The 16,330-nt window shown below is 41.5% G+C and overlaps 1 protein-coding gene across 1 annotated transcript in view; it reads right to left on the bottom strand.

Moving 5' to 3' along the window:
- Positions 1 to 16,330, bottom strand: part of HADHA (hydroxyacyl-CoA dehydrogenase trifunctional multienzyme complex subunit alpha) — a 54,344-nt gene that overhangs the window by 25,417 nt on the left and 12,597 nt on the right. The window contains exons 6-7 of the mRNA XM_003827055.7: positions 16,087 to 16,206; positions 14,114 to 14,216 (exon numbers count right to left, since the gene is read on the bottom strand). Coding sequence (XP_003827103.1) covers positions 14,114 to 14,216; positions 16,087 to 16,206 — 223 coding nt within the window. The remainder of the gene's footprint in view (positions 1 to 14,113; positions 14,217 to 16,086; positions 16,207 to 16,330) is intronic.

Raw genomic sequence — 16,330 nt, 5'->3', positions numbered from 1 at the left:
CTTAAGACATTTGACCTATTTTTTTTTTTTTTTTTTTTTTGAGATGGAGTCTCACTCTGTAACCTAGGCTGGAGTGCAGCAGTGTGATCTCGGCTCACTGCAACCTCTGCCTCCCAGTTTCAAGCGATTCTCCTGCCTCAGCCTCCCGAGTACCTGGGATTACAGGTGCATGCCACTGTGCCCAGCTAAATTTTCTATTTTTAGTAGAGATGGGGTTTCACCATGTTGGCCAGGCTGGTCTTGAATTCCTGACCTCAAATGATCTGCCCACCTCGGCCTCCCAAAGTGCTAGGATTACAGGTGTGAGCCACCGAGCCTGGACCATTTGACCTATTTTGAACCTGTGTGGGGAAGGAGGAATAATAACTAAGCCCAAAACTTTGGAGTGACAAAAGTTCAGTGTCCAGAAAAGTCCTAACACAGTCATAATCCTGAGGGAGGCCAGGGCAGCTGGAATCTGTGACGTGAAATGCTGGAGAGCAGCTGCTGCACAACAGGAGAGCTCCAGAGCTCTAAAGAGCGGTCCTTGAAACTCTGGCCGAGTATTGTTCTGCATGTGCATGAGGGGAAACTATCTGCAGCTGAGGAAAGAACCACCATAAAAGGCATGAAATGAAGCAAGGAAAGAATGACCCATAGCCAGGAGACAGATCAATAAATAGACACAGATTCAGAAATGAAAAAAATGATAGAAGGAGCAGACATGATGTTCAAGACTACTGTAAATTCATGCTGTATGTTACAGAAGGTAGAGGAAAACAGGACGATAATGAGGAGAAACTGAAGATATAAAAGTGAATCAACCCCAGCTACTTGGGAGACTGAGGCGAGAGGATCACTTGAGCCCAGTAGCTCAAGGACCAGACTCGGCAAGACCCCGTCTGAAAAAAAAAAGTGAATCACATGGGATTGGATTAACAGCAGGGATACACGGAAGAGGGAAACATCAGGAAACTTGAACACATGGCAGTAGAAATAACCAGAATGAAAGAAGACCTAAAACAAACAACCCAGAGCTTCATTTTTGGGCAATATCAAATGACCTAACAATGTGAAATTGGAATCTCCAAAAAGGGGAGGGAGACAGAAAAATATTTGAAGAAATAATAGCCAAAGAAGTCTCCAATTTTTACGAAAACTATAAGCCCATATGTCCAAGATGCTCAATGAATCCCAGACATAACTTTAAAAAAAATCCCAACAAACCAAGGCACATCATAATCAAATTGCTAAAACCAGTCATAAAAGGAAAATCTGAAAGCAGACAGAGGAAGGGAAAGGCACACCATATATAGAAGTATAAAGAAAAGAATGACAGCTGGGCACAGTGGCTCATGCCTGTAATTCCAGTGCTTTGGGAGGCTGAGGTGGGAGGATCACGTGAGCCCAGGGGTTTGAGACCAGCCTGGGCAACATGGTAAGACCTTGTCTCTACAAAAAGAATTTTTTTTTTAATTAGCTGGGCATGGTGGTGCATGACTGTAGACCCAGCTACTCGAGAGGCTGACGTGGAAAGATTGCTTGAGCCCAGAAGTTCGGGGCTTCAGTGGGTTATGATCATACCACTGCACTTTAACCTGGGCAACAGAGCAAGACCCTGTCTCAAAAAGAAACAAACAAACAAAAAAGTGCCAAGATAAAAGTGACAACAGACTTTTCATCAGAAATTATGCAAGCCAAACACAATGGAGACATTTATAAAGTACCAAAAGAAAAACATTAGCCGGCCAGGTGTGGTGGCTCATGTAATCCCAGCACTTTGGGAGTCCGCGGTGGGCAGATCACTTGAGGTCAGGAGTTCAAGACCAGCCTGGCCAACATGGAGAAACTCTATTAAAAGTACAAAAATTAACCAGGTGTGGTAGTGGGTGCCTGTAATTCCAGCTATCCAGGAGGCTGAGATAGGAGAATCATTTGAACCCGGGAGGTGGAAGTTTCAGTGAGCTGAGATTGTGCCACTGCACTCCAGCCTGGGCAACAGGGTAACAGGGTGAGACTCTGTCTCAAAAAAAAAAAAAAAAAAAAAAAAGAGAAAAGAAACATTAGCAATCTAGGAAAAATATGTTTAAAAATGAAGTGGGAAATAGACTTTGTCAGACAAATCAAAAGGTAAGAACAGACCTACACTACAGAAAACACTAAAGGAAGTTCTTCAGGTTGCAAGAAAACCAAATCAGATGGGAATCTGGATCTACCTAAACAAAGGATAAAAAGCACTAAAAATGGTAACTATGTGGGCAACTATAAAAAAGATCTTTTCTAATTTTTTATTCTCCTTAAGAGATAATTATCTAAAACAAATATACCAATATATACAAGAATTTATAATGTATGTAGCAGTAAAATGTATAACAACAATAGCAAAAATGGGGAGTATACAAAATAAATGCATACTCTTTTAAGGTTCTGACACCACAGGAAAATATTATCAATTGAAAACCGGCCGGGTGCGGTGGCTCACACCTGTAATCCAGCACTTTGGGAGGCCAAGGCAGGCAGATCACTTGAAGACAGGAGTTTGAGACCAGCCTGGCCAAGATAGTGAAACCCCATCTCTACTAATATACAAAAATTAGCTGGGTGTGGTGGTGTGCACCTGTAATCCCAGCTACTCAGGAGGCTGAGGCAAGAGAATTGATTGAACCTGGGAGGCAGAGATTGCAGTGAGTCAAGATCACACCATTGCACTCCAGCCTGGGCAACAGAGCAAGACTCCGTCTCAAAAAAAAAAAAAGAAAGAAAGAAAGAAAATAGACTGTGATGGGTTAAAAATGTATACTGTAAAACCCCAGAGCAACCATTAAAAGGGAAAAGCAAAGTAAAAGGCCAGTAATGAAGACAAAAAATATATATATATTTTTGAGATGGAGTCTCGCTCTGTTGCCCAGGCTGGAGTGCAGTGGTGTGCTCTCGGCTCACTGCAACCTCCACCTCCCAGGTTCTAGTGATTCTCCTGCCTCAGCCTCCCAAGTAGCTGGGATTACAGACGTGCCACCAGGCCAGGCTAATTTTTTGTATTTTTAGTAGAGATGGGGTTTCACCATGTTAGCCAGGACGGTCTCCATCTCCTGACCTTGTGATCTGCCCACCTCGGCCTCCCAAAGTGCTGGGATTACAGGCGTGAGCCACCGTGCCTGGCCAATAAAAAATTATTAATCCAAAAGAAAGCAGGAAGAAGAAAAAAGGAGCAAAGAACTGACAGGTCACCCTGGAAGGGTTAGAGGATGCACCCTTCACCACCACTGTGAGAAATCAGTTTGTGAGGTGAGGCCCAGCATCTTTGCTCTGTGGTTGCTTTTCTTTGTAGGTCAGAAATTACAGTGGGAACTGCTACCATCAACTGGGATCCCTAAATGCAATGGGGATAAAGGAATCCCGGGGTGGCAGGGCCCAAGTAGCAGCACCATGCCAAATCAAGGTGGGCATAGTTACCATAATAAATAGTGGAGCCAAAGCAGTAATCAGAATAGTCTGACTTGCTGAGACCTATAGCATTGGGTGGTTGATCATGGTGTCCCTAGAAAAGAAATAGATGGGCAGTCTACTAACTCTTACTTGATCTGTATAAGCAGAAGAATTCTAGGTCTGGTAAACAGAAGTATAACTTGAATCACCTGAAGAGAGTCATGGACCCTTAATCAATTCCCAGAAATGAGCTAGTTTACAGACCCAGAATCTCCTTAATGAAAGGGAAGCTGTGTCCTCTTGAGGAGACTTTCCTGTTTATCTTTCTCCTACCCTTCCCCAAACGGACCTATGGCTATTTGCCTTGCAGAAGGGGAAACAATGATTTTTTGGGGATTACTAGACACTGGCTTCTGAACTAACACTAATTCCAGGGGACCCAAACTTCGCTGTGGTCCAGCAGTCAGAGTAGGGGCTTATGAAGTCAAGTGATCAATGGAGTTTTAGCTCAGGTCTGTCTCAGTGGGCCTAGCAGGTCCCTGAGCCCATCCTGCGGTTATTTTCCCAGTTTCAGAATGTACAATTGGAACAGACATACTCAGCAATGAGTAATATCACTATATTCTCTGACTTGTAGAGTAAGGGCTACTATGGTGGGAAAGGCCAAGTAAAAGCCACTAAAACTGCCTCTACCTAGAAAAGAGTAAACCAAAGCAACACCACAATCCTGGAGGGACTGCAGAGATTAGTGTCACCATCAAGGACTGAAAGCGGTAGGGGGGTGATTCCCACTTCATTCTCATTCAACTTGCCTACTCTGGACAGTGCAGAAAACAGATGGATCCTATAGAATGACAGTGGATTGCTGTACATCTAATCAGGTGGCAACTGCAATTCTAACTGGTGTTCCAGATGTCGTTTTATTGCTTGAACAAATTAACATACATCCTTGGACCTGGTATGCAGTGACTGATCTGACAAAAGCTTTTTTTTCTTGGTATCTGTTAGTAAAGACCACCAGAAGCAGTTTGCTTTCAGCAATATACCTTCAATGTCTTACCTTAGGGGTGGGTGTATTGTTTTCAACCATATATCATAATTTAGTCCACAGAGAGCCTGATTACCTTGTCCTTCCACAAGATACCATGCTGGTTCATTACACTGTGATATTATGCTGAATGGATCTGGTGAGCAGGAAGTATTAACTACTCTAGACATACTGGGGGTAAGACATGTGTGTGTCAGAAGGTGGGAAATAAATCCCTCCAAAATTCAGGGCCTCCCATGTTAGTGAAATTTCTGGGGATCCAGTGGTCTGGGGCATACAAAGACATCCCTTCTATGGCAAAGGGTAAGTGTTGCACGTGGCCCCTCCTACCACAAAAAAACACGGAGAACACCTGGTGGGCTGCTTCAGATTTTGGAGACAACATATTACTCATTTGGGTTGCTACTCCAGCCCATTTACTGAGTAACTAAAAAAGCTGCTAGTTTAAGTGGGACCCAGAACAAGAGAAGCTGTTGGGCCATTTGGGCCACGTGATTCAAACCTGATGGCGCCTGAAGTGTCGGCAGCAGACAGAGGTGCTGTCTGGAGTCTTTAATAGATCTCTATTAGGTGAATCACAACACAGACCCTTAGGATTTTAGAAAAAGCCCTACCATCCTCTGTGAATAACTACTCTCCTTTTGGGAAACAGTGTTTGGCTTGTTAGTGGGACTTCACAGAGACTCAAAGCTTAACCATGGGGCATCAAGTTACTGGTGACCTGAGCTGCTGATCATGAAACAGATGTTGTCTAACCTACTAAGCCATAAAGTGGGGTGTACACGGTAGCACTCCATTATCAAATGGAAGTGGTATATGTAAGACTGGGCTTAAACAGACCCTAAAGGCACAAGCTGCATGAGGAAGTAGCCAAAATACCCCACGGCCCTGTTCTTCTTTGTCTCTTCCAGCCTGCACCTATGGCCTCATGGGGAGTTCTTTATGGCCAGTTGATTGGTAAAGAAAAACTCAGGCCTGGTTTGTAGATATTTCTGTGTGATACGCAGGTACCACCTGGAAGTGCACAGCTGTAACACTACAGTCCCTTCTGGGACATCCCTTAAGGACAGTGGTGAAGGGATAGCCTCCCAGTGGGCAGTACTTCTGACAGTGCACCTGGTTGTTCATTTTGTCTAGAAAGAAAAATGGCCTGAGCTAAGGGTCTACTCTGATTCATAGGCTGTGGCAAACGGTTTGCCTGGGTGGTAAGGAACTTATAGGGAACACAGATGAAAAACTGTTGGCAAGGTGTTATGGGCTGAATTGTGTCCCCCCTACCTCATTCATATGTTGAAGTCCTATCCTCCAGTATCTCAGAATGTGACTGTAATTGGGGATAGGGCCTTTAAAGAAGTGATTAAGTTAAAATGAGGCCATTAGGGTGTACCCTAATCTAATCTCACTGGTATCCTTATAAGAAGAAAAAATTTGGACACACAAAAGAGATGCCAGGGATGTGCAGACACAGTAAGAAAGCAGTGCCATCTGCAAGCCAAAGAGAGATGCCTCAGAAGAAACCAAACCTGCTAACACCTGATCTTAGACTTCCAGTTTCCAGAAATGCGAGAAAACATGTTAAGTTTCTGTTGTTTAAGCCACTCAGTCTGGTATTCGTTATGGCAGCCCTAGCAAACTAATATACAAGGACACCTGGGGAATAGGTCAGTGGATCGACCTCTCTGAATAGGCAAATAATGTGAAAACACTTGTGTCCCATTAAATGCTCATCAAAGAGTGACCTCAGCCGAGGATTTCAATGATCAAAGTGGATGGGATGACTCGTTCTATGGATACCAGTCAGCATCTTTCCGCAGTCACTCTTATCACTGCTTCATGAACAGTGGCCATGATGGTGGGTGTGGAGGTTATGCATTGGCTTAGGCAATATGGACTTTCACTTACCAAGGCCCATCTGGCTACAGCCACTGTTGAGTGCCCAATCAGCCAGTAGCAGAAACCTACACTGAATCCCTCATATGGAGAGTCTTCAGGGTGATCAGGGAGCCACCTTGTGGCAGGTTGAATACTTTGCACTGCTTCTGTCATGGAAAGGGCAGTGCTTTGGTTCTTACTGGAACATTTACTGTGAATATCAATTTGCCTTCCTGGCATGCAATGCTTCTGCCAAAACTACCATTTGTGGACTTATAGAGTGCCTTATGGTATCCCACACCATTATGGTATCCCACAAAGCACTGCTTCTTATCAAGGAATTCACTTCTCAGTAAGTGAAGTGCAGCAATGGGCCATGCTCACGAAACACTGATCTTACTACATCACCGGGAAGCAGTTGCCTTGACAGAATGGTGGGATGGACTACTGAAGACTCCATCACAGTGCCAGCTAAGTGGCAGTATTTTGCAGAGTCAATGTCCTCCAGGATGCTGCTATGTTTTAAGTCAGCTTCCAGTATAGGGTGCTACTTTTCCCACAGCCAGGATTCGTGAGTCCAGAAATCAAGGAAAGCAAACAGAAATTACCCAGTTCACTATTACCCCTAGTGATCTAATCTACCAGCAAAATTTCTGCTTCTTGTCCCTGCAACTTTGGGCTCTGCCTGTCTAGAGGGCTCAGTTCCAAAGGGAGGAATGCTTCTACCAGGAGACACAACAATGATTCTACTGAACTGTTAGTTAAAACTGCCATCTGGCCACTTTGGGCTCCTCATGCCTTGGAATCAACAGGCAGCAGAGGGCGGGTACTGTACTGGCTGGGGTGATTAATCCTGATTAGCAAGGGGATATTAGGTTGCTACTATACAACAGAGGTAAGGAAGAGTATGTCTCAAATGTGGCAGATCTCTTAGGGTGTCCCTTAGTACTAACATGACCTCTAATTAGTCAGTAGAAGATCACAACCCAGTTCACATGGGACTGCTAGTGGCCTAGAAGACATTTTAGGAATGAAGGTCACCCCACCAGGCAAAGAACTAGGACAAACTGAGGTACTTCCTGAGGGCAAAGGGAATATGAAAAGGGGAGTAGAAATATCACCCTTTCCACACCAAACCTGGTACACAGCCAGTGCATTGCGGTGTCATCTGAGGGAGCTGCAGTCAAGGACTTGGGTCTCTGGGGCTGGCTAAGCTCTTACACAAATGTGCATTCCTAGCCTAGACGCCTTCTATTCCTAGGTCTTTTTATATGGGGACTTTGGCTGAGGCCTTCTTCAGGTGCCTCTGCTGAGACCTTGTCAAAGGAGGAAGGGGAAATCTTTTATTTATTTATTTATTTTTTTGAGATGGAGTTTCACTCTGTCGCCCAGGCTGGAGTGCAATGGTACAATCTCGGCTCACTGCAACCTCTGCCTCCCGGGTTCAAGTGATTCTCCTGCCTCAGCCTCCTGAGTAGCTGGGATTACAGGCATGTACCACCACGCCTGGCTAATTTTCGTATTTTTAGTGGAGATGAGGTTTTGCCATATTGGCCAGGCTGGTCTCGAACTCCTGACCTCAGGTGATCTGCCCATCTTGGCCTCCCAAAGTGCTGGTATTACAGGCATGAGCCACTGCACCTGGCCGGAACGGGAAATCTTAAAGACACTTCTCCCAGTCTACTCCACTCTCCTCACCCAGGGTCCATAAAGCCGCAGGAACCTTTTGTTCAGGGCTTTCACAACAGTGAGATGTCCCCCACTTGTATGCTAATCTACCAGATCCTCAACCAGTGTACCATTCCATGGGGAAAATGGTACTGGGGGGAAAAAGGAGCTGGCACTTTCTTTGGTTTTTAGCCTTTTGTGTAAACTATCACAGTAAGTGAATAAAGGCTCCACTGTTACTTTCCTTTTGGGTTGTTTAATTATTTACTCTGATATTTGATAGCTCAGTTCTCTTTCCAGATCAGCTGAATACTGATCTGGAAATATTATAAATATTCATTTCTGAATACAGTAATGAATACTGTACTATTTATGAGGATTTCTTATTTTGTTATGAATGTATATAATTAACCAAATATTTGTGTTTCTTCTCTATCTCCTTATCATCTAATATAAGATGTATCCATAATGGTTAACTTTATATCATAGCATTTATGTTACAGAATATGAGAGAAGAGTGAATTTCACCCAAGGACTCTGCATCCTCTTCTAGGGAAAGGATTAGTGTATTTTTGGTTGTATAAAGGAGAATTGCATTATGTCAGGATGAAGTATGACTCCTGTCATTGCCTTTATTTGAAGACTATGTATGGCTTTAGGAGATGTGTGTGGGTGTCAAACAGACAAGGGGTGGAGTATGATAGTCTTCAGATATGTCAACTTGGCTAGGCTACAGCCCAGTTATTCAATAAACATTAACCTAGATGTTACTATGAAGGTATTTTATAAGTGATTAAAGTCCTATCAGCTGATAAACTATCAATATCAGGAATGAATGAGGAGACATCAGTATAGAGTATAAAAACATTAAAATGACAAGTATTATGAACAGCTTTATTGCAATAAATTTGGCAAATTGTTAACAGATGAACAAATTATTTGAAAGACACAAACTACTATCATAGCTTACTCTAGAATGGAGAACCTGAATAACCCTATATCTATTAATTGAATTCATAAGTAAAAATTTTCCCAACAAAGAAAACTAGGAGCCCAGGAATTACTGGTTAATTCTATCAAGTATTTAAGAAATAATACCAACTCTACATAAAATCTTCCAGAAAATATAAGAGGAGGCCAGGCACAGTGGCTCACACCTGTAATCCCAGCACTTTGGGAGGCTGAGGCAGGTGGATCATGAGGTCAGAAGATTGAGACCATCCTGGCCAACATGATGAAACACTGTTTCTACTAAAAATACAAAAATTAGCCCAAGATCTCGCCACTGCACCACTCCAGCCTGGCGACAGGGTGAGACTCCATCTCAAAAAAAAAAAAAAGAGGAGAGAACACTCCTCAATTCATTTTCTGAAGCCAGCATTATCCTGATGCCAACACCACGCAAAAATATCATAAGAAAATTATCCTTGAGACTTTATCCCTCATGACGACATAAAAATCCTTTATAATATATGACAACAAAATGGAGTTTATTCCAAGAAGCAAGGCTAGTTCAATATTCAAAAATCAATGTGACTGACATTATTAATAGACTAAAAAAGAAGAAAACCCCACAATTATCTCTGTAGATGGAGAAAAGGCATGACAAAATTCAATACTCATTCTCAGCAAACCTGATAAAGAGCACATATGAAAAACCTACAACTAACATCATACTTAATACTGAATGCTTTCCTCCTAAGACCGGGAACAAGTTGACAATACTTGTTCTCATGACTTCTATCCAATATTGTACAAAGGTCTTAGACATTGTGGTAAGTCAAGAAAAAGAAATAAATGGCATCTATATTGGAAAGAAAGAAGTCAAACTGTCTTTACTTACAGACAACATAATTATCTATGTAGAAAATCCTCAGGAATCTATTAAAAAAAAAAAAGGCTACTAGAACTAGTAAATGAATTTAGCTAAACCACAAGATACAAGGTCCATGTCCAAAAATCTTTGTATTTCTATATTCTAGTGAGAAATTAAAGTTAAAAAAGTAAAACAGCCTACAAGTATGAAATACCTAGGCATAAATTTAACAAAATGTGTTCAAGATCTATTCACTGAAAAGTACCAAACACTGCTGAGAGAAATTTAAAGACCTAAATAAACAGAGAACTTTACCATGTTCATGGATGAAATGACTCAATATTTTTAAGCTGTCAATTCTCCCCAAATTTATATACTGACTCAATGCAATTCCAATAAAAATCCTAGCAGGTATTTTTGTAGATATGGACAAAATGATTATAAAATTTGTACACAAATGCAAAGGAACTAGTATGAGCAAAATAATTTTGAAAGAAGGGACCTGAGTTGGAGGACTCATACTGCTTAATTTCAGGATTCCCTATAAAAATACAATAATCAAGACAGTGTGGTATTGGTTTAACAAAAAGACGTATAGATAACTAGGAATAGGAAATCCAATTGGCCCAAACAGATAAGGTCAGTTGATTTTTGATCAAGGGATCAAAGTAGTTCACTGAGGAAATAGTAGTCTTCTCAACAAATGGTGCCAGGACATTTGGATATTCATATGCAAAAAGGGAAGAAAAGGCCCTCAATCCTTACCTCACACCAAATACAAACTTGAAATGAATCACAGACCAAAATGTAAGAGCTAAAACTAGAAAATTTCTAGAAGAAAGTATACAGGAACATCTTAGTGATATTAAGTTAGAAAAATACTTTTTAGATCCCACACTAATAGCATGATCCATAAATACTCCAAATGGATCACAGACCAAAATATAAGAGCTAAAACTAGAAAATTTCTAGAAGAAAGTATACAGGAAAATCTTAGTGATCTTGAGTTAGAGAAATATTTTTTAGATACCACACTAATAGCATGATCCATAAAAGAGAAACTTGATAAACCAGACTTCATTAAAATTAAGAATTTCTGCTCTTATATAGTGAAAAGATAAGCCAGAGACTGTGAGGAAATATTTGCAAATCATATATTTGATAAAGGACTCATATCCTAATATATAAAGAACTCTGAAAACTCAATAATAGGAAAAACACTCAGTCCAAGAAAATGGGCAAAAAATTTGAACAGATGCTTCTTTATCAAATAAGATATACAGATATTCAATATCTTTGGTAATTAGGGTAATATAAAAACCACAATGAAATATGACTACATTCCAGCTGGGTGTGGTGGCACACGCCTGTAATCTCAGCACTTTGGGAGGCCGAGGCGGGTGGATAACTTGAGGTCAGGAGTTTGAGACCAGCCCTGACAACATGGTAAAACCCGATCTCTACTAAAAATACAAAAATTAGTTGGACATGGTGGTGGGCGCCTGTAGTCCCAGCTACTTGGGACGCTGAGGCAGGAGAATCGCTTGAACCTGGCAGGCAGAGGTTGCAGTGAGCCAAAATTGTTCCACTGCACTCCAGCCTGGGCAACAGAGCGAGACTTTGTCTCAAAAAAAAAAAAGAAAAAAGAACTGTTACTACATTCCTGTTAGAATGTCTAAAATTAAAAAGATTGACCATGCAAAGTGGTTGGTACCTAGAACTCTCATACACTGCTGGTGGGAATGCAAAAGAGTATAACCACTTTGGGAAAACAGTCTGACAGAAAAGCAAACACATACCTAGCAAATGCTAGTGGCATATGCCTCGTAATCCCGGCTTCTTGGGAGGCTGAGGCAGGAAGACTGCTTGAGCCCAGGAGTCTGAGGCCAGCCTGGGTGACAGAGCAAGACTCAAAGTCTCATCTCTAAATTTTTTTTTTTTCTTCCTGGAGATAAGGTCTCCCTCTCTCACCCAGGCTGGAGTGCAGTGGCCTGATCATAGCTCCATGTGACTTCAAACTCCTGGGTTCAAGCAATCCTCCTGCCTCAGCCTCCCTAGTAGCCAGGACTACAGGCATGTGCCACCACACCCAACTAGTTAAAACTTTTTATTTTGTTGAGACAGAGTCTTGCTATGTTGCTCAGGCCAAACTTTTTTTTTCAAAAGCTAATATATATCTGTTATATGGACTAGCCAATCCACTCTTCAGGACTTACCCAACAGAAATGAAACATTTGTCCACATAAAGACTTTTTTTTTTTTTTTTTGAGACAGAGTCTCGCTCTGTCACCCAGGCTGGAGTGCAGTGGCACAATCTTGGCTCACTGCAACCTCCACCTCCTGGGTTCAAGTGATTCTCCTACCTTAGCCTCCCAAGTAGCTGGGACCACAGGTGCACACCACTACACCCAGCTAATTTTTGTATTTTTAGTAGAGATGGGGTTTCGCCATGTTGGTCAGGCTGGTGTTGAATTCCTGACCTCAGGTGATCAGCCTGCCTCAGCCTCCCAAAGTGCTGGGATTAGAGGCTTGAGCCACCACGCCCAGTCACGCCCACATAAAGACTTAAAGATGAATGTTCATAGCAGCTTTATTCAGAACAGCCCTAAATTAGAAACAACTCAAATGCTCATCATTTGGTGAACGGATAAACAAACTATGGTACATTTCTACAATGGAGTAACACTCAGCAATAAGGACAAACTGCTGATATATGCAACAGTATGGATGCATCTCAAAAGCATTATGCTAAGTGAACGAAGATTAAAACAAACTACATACCAGAAATGTTTAAAAATGTTTGTTTAAAAGATGGCATCTCACTCTGTTGCTCAGGCTGGAGTGCAGTGGTGTGATCATAGCTCACTACAGCCTTGAACTTCTGGGCTCAAACAATACTCCTGTCTCAGCCTCCTGACTAGCTGGGACTACAGGTATACACTATGATACCCAGCTAATTGAAAAAAAAAAATTCTTTTTTAAGAGATAGGATCTTGCTCTGTTGTCCAGGCTGGTCTTGAATTCCTGGCCTCAAGCAATTCTCCCACCTCAGCCTCCCAAAATGCTATGATTACAGGTGTGAGCCACCATGCACGGCTATTTTTGGATTGTGGCAGTGTTTACACAGCTATATACATTTTCAAAACTCAAATTATACATTAAAAGTTGGTCAATTTCACCAGACACAGTGGCTCACACCTGTAAATCTCGGCACTTTGGGTGGCTGAGGGAGGAGGATTACTTGAGCCCGGAGTTTGAGACTAGCCTGGAAAACAGAGTGAGATCTCGTTTCTACAAAAAATAAAAAATTAGCTGGTGTAGCAGCATATGCCTGTGGTCTCAGCTACTCGGGGGGCACAAGTGGGAAGATCATTTGAGCCCAAAAAGTTGAGGTTGCAACAAGCTATATTCACACCACCATATTCCAGTCTGAGCAACAGAGTGAGACCCCAACATGTGCGCGCGCACACACACACACACACACACAAAATTAATACATTTACTATTATGTAAGTAGTATCTCAATAATGCTGATTTTCAATAAATATAAGAGGGTAATGAACACACAAATCAGAATAGTGGCTTCTTTGGATAAAGGGAGGCAAAGAAACTGAATGGGAGGAAGTAGCCCATCAGTAGATATCAATTATTGTTAATATTCTCAGGTTCGTTGTTTCATTTATTATATTACTAAAACAGACACAAGAAACTGAAGGAAGGTTATGCATGGATAATGATACAGGTAATTTAAGAACCAAAAATAATGACTTGACTGAATTCTGTACTCCTAATGTTCTAATTATAAAGCAAAATAAAAATCAGGGTGATGTTGAAAATGATTTAGTATTAGCTATTTTAGAAAACTTCCTTCCTTAGAATAATGACTCATTTCTTAAGAGTTTGAGCTTCTCTCTGTGCTTCCTGTGATATTCAAGAGGTTAACCGTTTTTTCTTTTGAGATGGGAGTCTGGCTCTGTTGCCCAGGCTGGAGCACAATGGCATGATCTTGGCTCACTGCAACCTCAGCCCCACCAGGTTCAAGCGATCCTCCTGCCTCAGCCTCCCAAGTAGCTGGGACTACAGGTTTGTGCCACCACACCCGGCTAATCATTTTTAGTGGAGACAGGGTTTCGCCATGTTGGCAAGGCTGGTCTCAAACTCCTGACCTCAAGTGATCTTCCCGCCTCAGCCTCCCAAAGTGCTGGGATTACAGGTGTGAGCCACCGTGCCTGACCTAAGAGGTTAACTCTTTAAGAAAATAAGTAACTTTATAAGGTCTGACTCTGAGATGTGCTAACACTTACCCAGGGGTTCCACCAGTTGGTCAACCAGTCCCATTTTCTTTGCCCTGTCTGCACGAATGCTTCTACCAGTCAGCATCATGTCCAAAGCAGCAGGCACACCCACCTAACAGGCAAGCAAGGATGAGAATATAGGGGGAAAAAAATCAGGGTGATAATTATATAGTTTACAAATCATCAAATGAACAAATATTAAAATGAGAAAAGTCAAGCCATATGTTTATGCTATTTGTCAATAGCATAGATAAGTTATATTTAATATACTGATATACACTTGGGTAACTTTGGGGATTAGATACCTCTAGCTGAAGCAAAAATGTCTTTATCTCTTAATTCAATATATAGGATTCTTATACTAATAAGGTAAAGAATTTCATGTTTCCTAAAATTGTACATTTCTGTTATTCTGAGGGTTTTTTTTCTATCATATATATATAATATGTAAAATTCTGGCCAGGCACGGTGGCTCACACCTGTAATTCCAGCACTTTGGGAGGCCAAGGCAGGCGGGTCACCTGAGGTTAGGAGTTTGAGACCAGCCTGGCCCGACATGGTGAAATCCTGTCTTTACTAAAAATACAAAAAATTAGCTGGGCATGGTGGGGCACACCTGTCATTCCAGCTACTTGGGAGGCTGAGGCACAAGAATTGCTTGAATCTGGAGGCAGAGGTTGCAGTGAGCCGAGATCATGCCACTGTACTCCAGCCTGAACAACAAAAGTGACTCTGTCACAAAAATAAAATAAAATAAAATTCTCATATTGAAACTAGCGAAGACTGTGAGAAACCTGATAGTTTTGACAAAGTCTTTAAAAAGAATTTTAAGCTTAACAAAAATAGAACTCAGCTAGGGCTGCTTATATGGCATACTAGAAGAAAGGCTTCTAGCAACATTCAAATACCAGCTACAGTTTAAGAAAAAAAAAAGAAGAAAGAAAGAAACTCAGCAAATATTTTTGATACACATATATGCATATTCATTCTTTCAATAAATCCTTATGACATTCCTATGAAGGAAAGCACATTATTATTATTAGAAAATTAACACCATAAACCTTGTTTTCTTTTGTGCTCAATTGAGATCAACTTCCCTGCAAAGAGTATTTCTGTTGAGCCTTGTTTTCACTGAGGAATCTAGAGTGCCAGAAGCTATAAGGTTCAGTGGACCCTTGAGTTGACATTAAGATTGCTCTGCAGCATCCAGGTCTGACTGTCCTTCCCTTCTCCTTGGAATTCAAAGCCTGCTGAGCCTCTTTTGGTTCCATACAACACAGCAGTGAGAACATCCAAATCAGACAATGAGGGAAAAGGTCTGCCTCTTATATTTGTAATGAAATATTAATATGACTCATGGTTTTGAAAAACTGTTAAGATGGTACTATGTGGAAAAGGAACCAATTAAACCATAAGCTCCAGAAATGCAAGACATGCATCTTAGTTATCTTTATGCTTCCTCAGAGACTAACAAAGGACCTTGATCAATAATTCTGTGGAATTAGGCCAGGCGTGGTGGTTCATGCCTGTAGTCCTAGCACTTTGGGAGGCTGAGGCGGGAGGATTACCTGAGGTCGGGAGTTCAAGACCAGCCTGGCCAACATGGCGAAACTCCATCTCTACTAAAAAATATAAAAAATTAGCTGGGTGCAGTGGTGCACGCCTGTAATTCCAGCTATTGGGGAGGCTGAGGCAGGAGAATCGCTTGAATCTGGGAGGAGAAGGTTGCAGTGAGCTGAGATCACACCACTGCACTCTAGCCTGGGCTACAGAGCAAGACTTTGTCTCAAAAAAAAAAAAAAAAAACAAAAAACTGTGGAATTGAAAAAATAAGTACCAGGAATAAAGTCTGTCATTGATCCTGTACACTCATATTTTATTTGGTTTTTTAATTCTACAATGAATGCCCATATTATGCATTTTATACAAGAAAACAGATCTAAAGAGGGCATATAGGTTCACAAAGGGGATGTTAGACTCACCATTTTGGGCAGCCTTTGTGTGCCTCCTGCTCCTGGTAAGGCCCCCAGCAAAACTTCAGGGGTACCTAATACTGTTTTTCTGTCTTTTGTTGCTATTCTGTATTGGCATGAAATGGCAACCTTTGAACAAATGAAAGAAAATTAGAATGTTAGAAAATGTAACTTATAGCAACTTGAGATGGATAAGGGTCTAAAGATTATTTATAAAGCAGGAATGTGCTCACAGAATAAACTGAAATTCCTT

The sequence above is a fragment of the Pan paniscus genome, chromosome 12 (genome assembly GCF_029289425.2).
Source record: "Pan paniscus chromosome 12, NHGRI_mPanPan1-v2.0_pri, whole genome shotgun sequence".
Lineage (NCBI taxonomy): Eukaryota > Metazoa > Chordata > Mammalia > Primates > Hominidae > Pan > Pan paniscus.
This window is presented reverse-complemented; position numbering and strand designations above follow the sequence as displayed.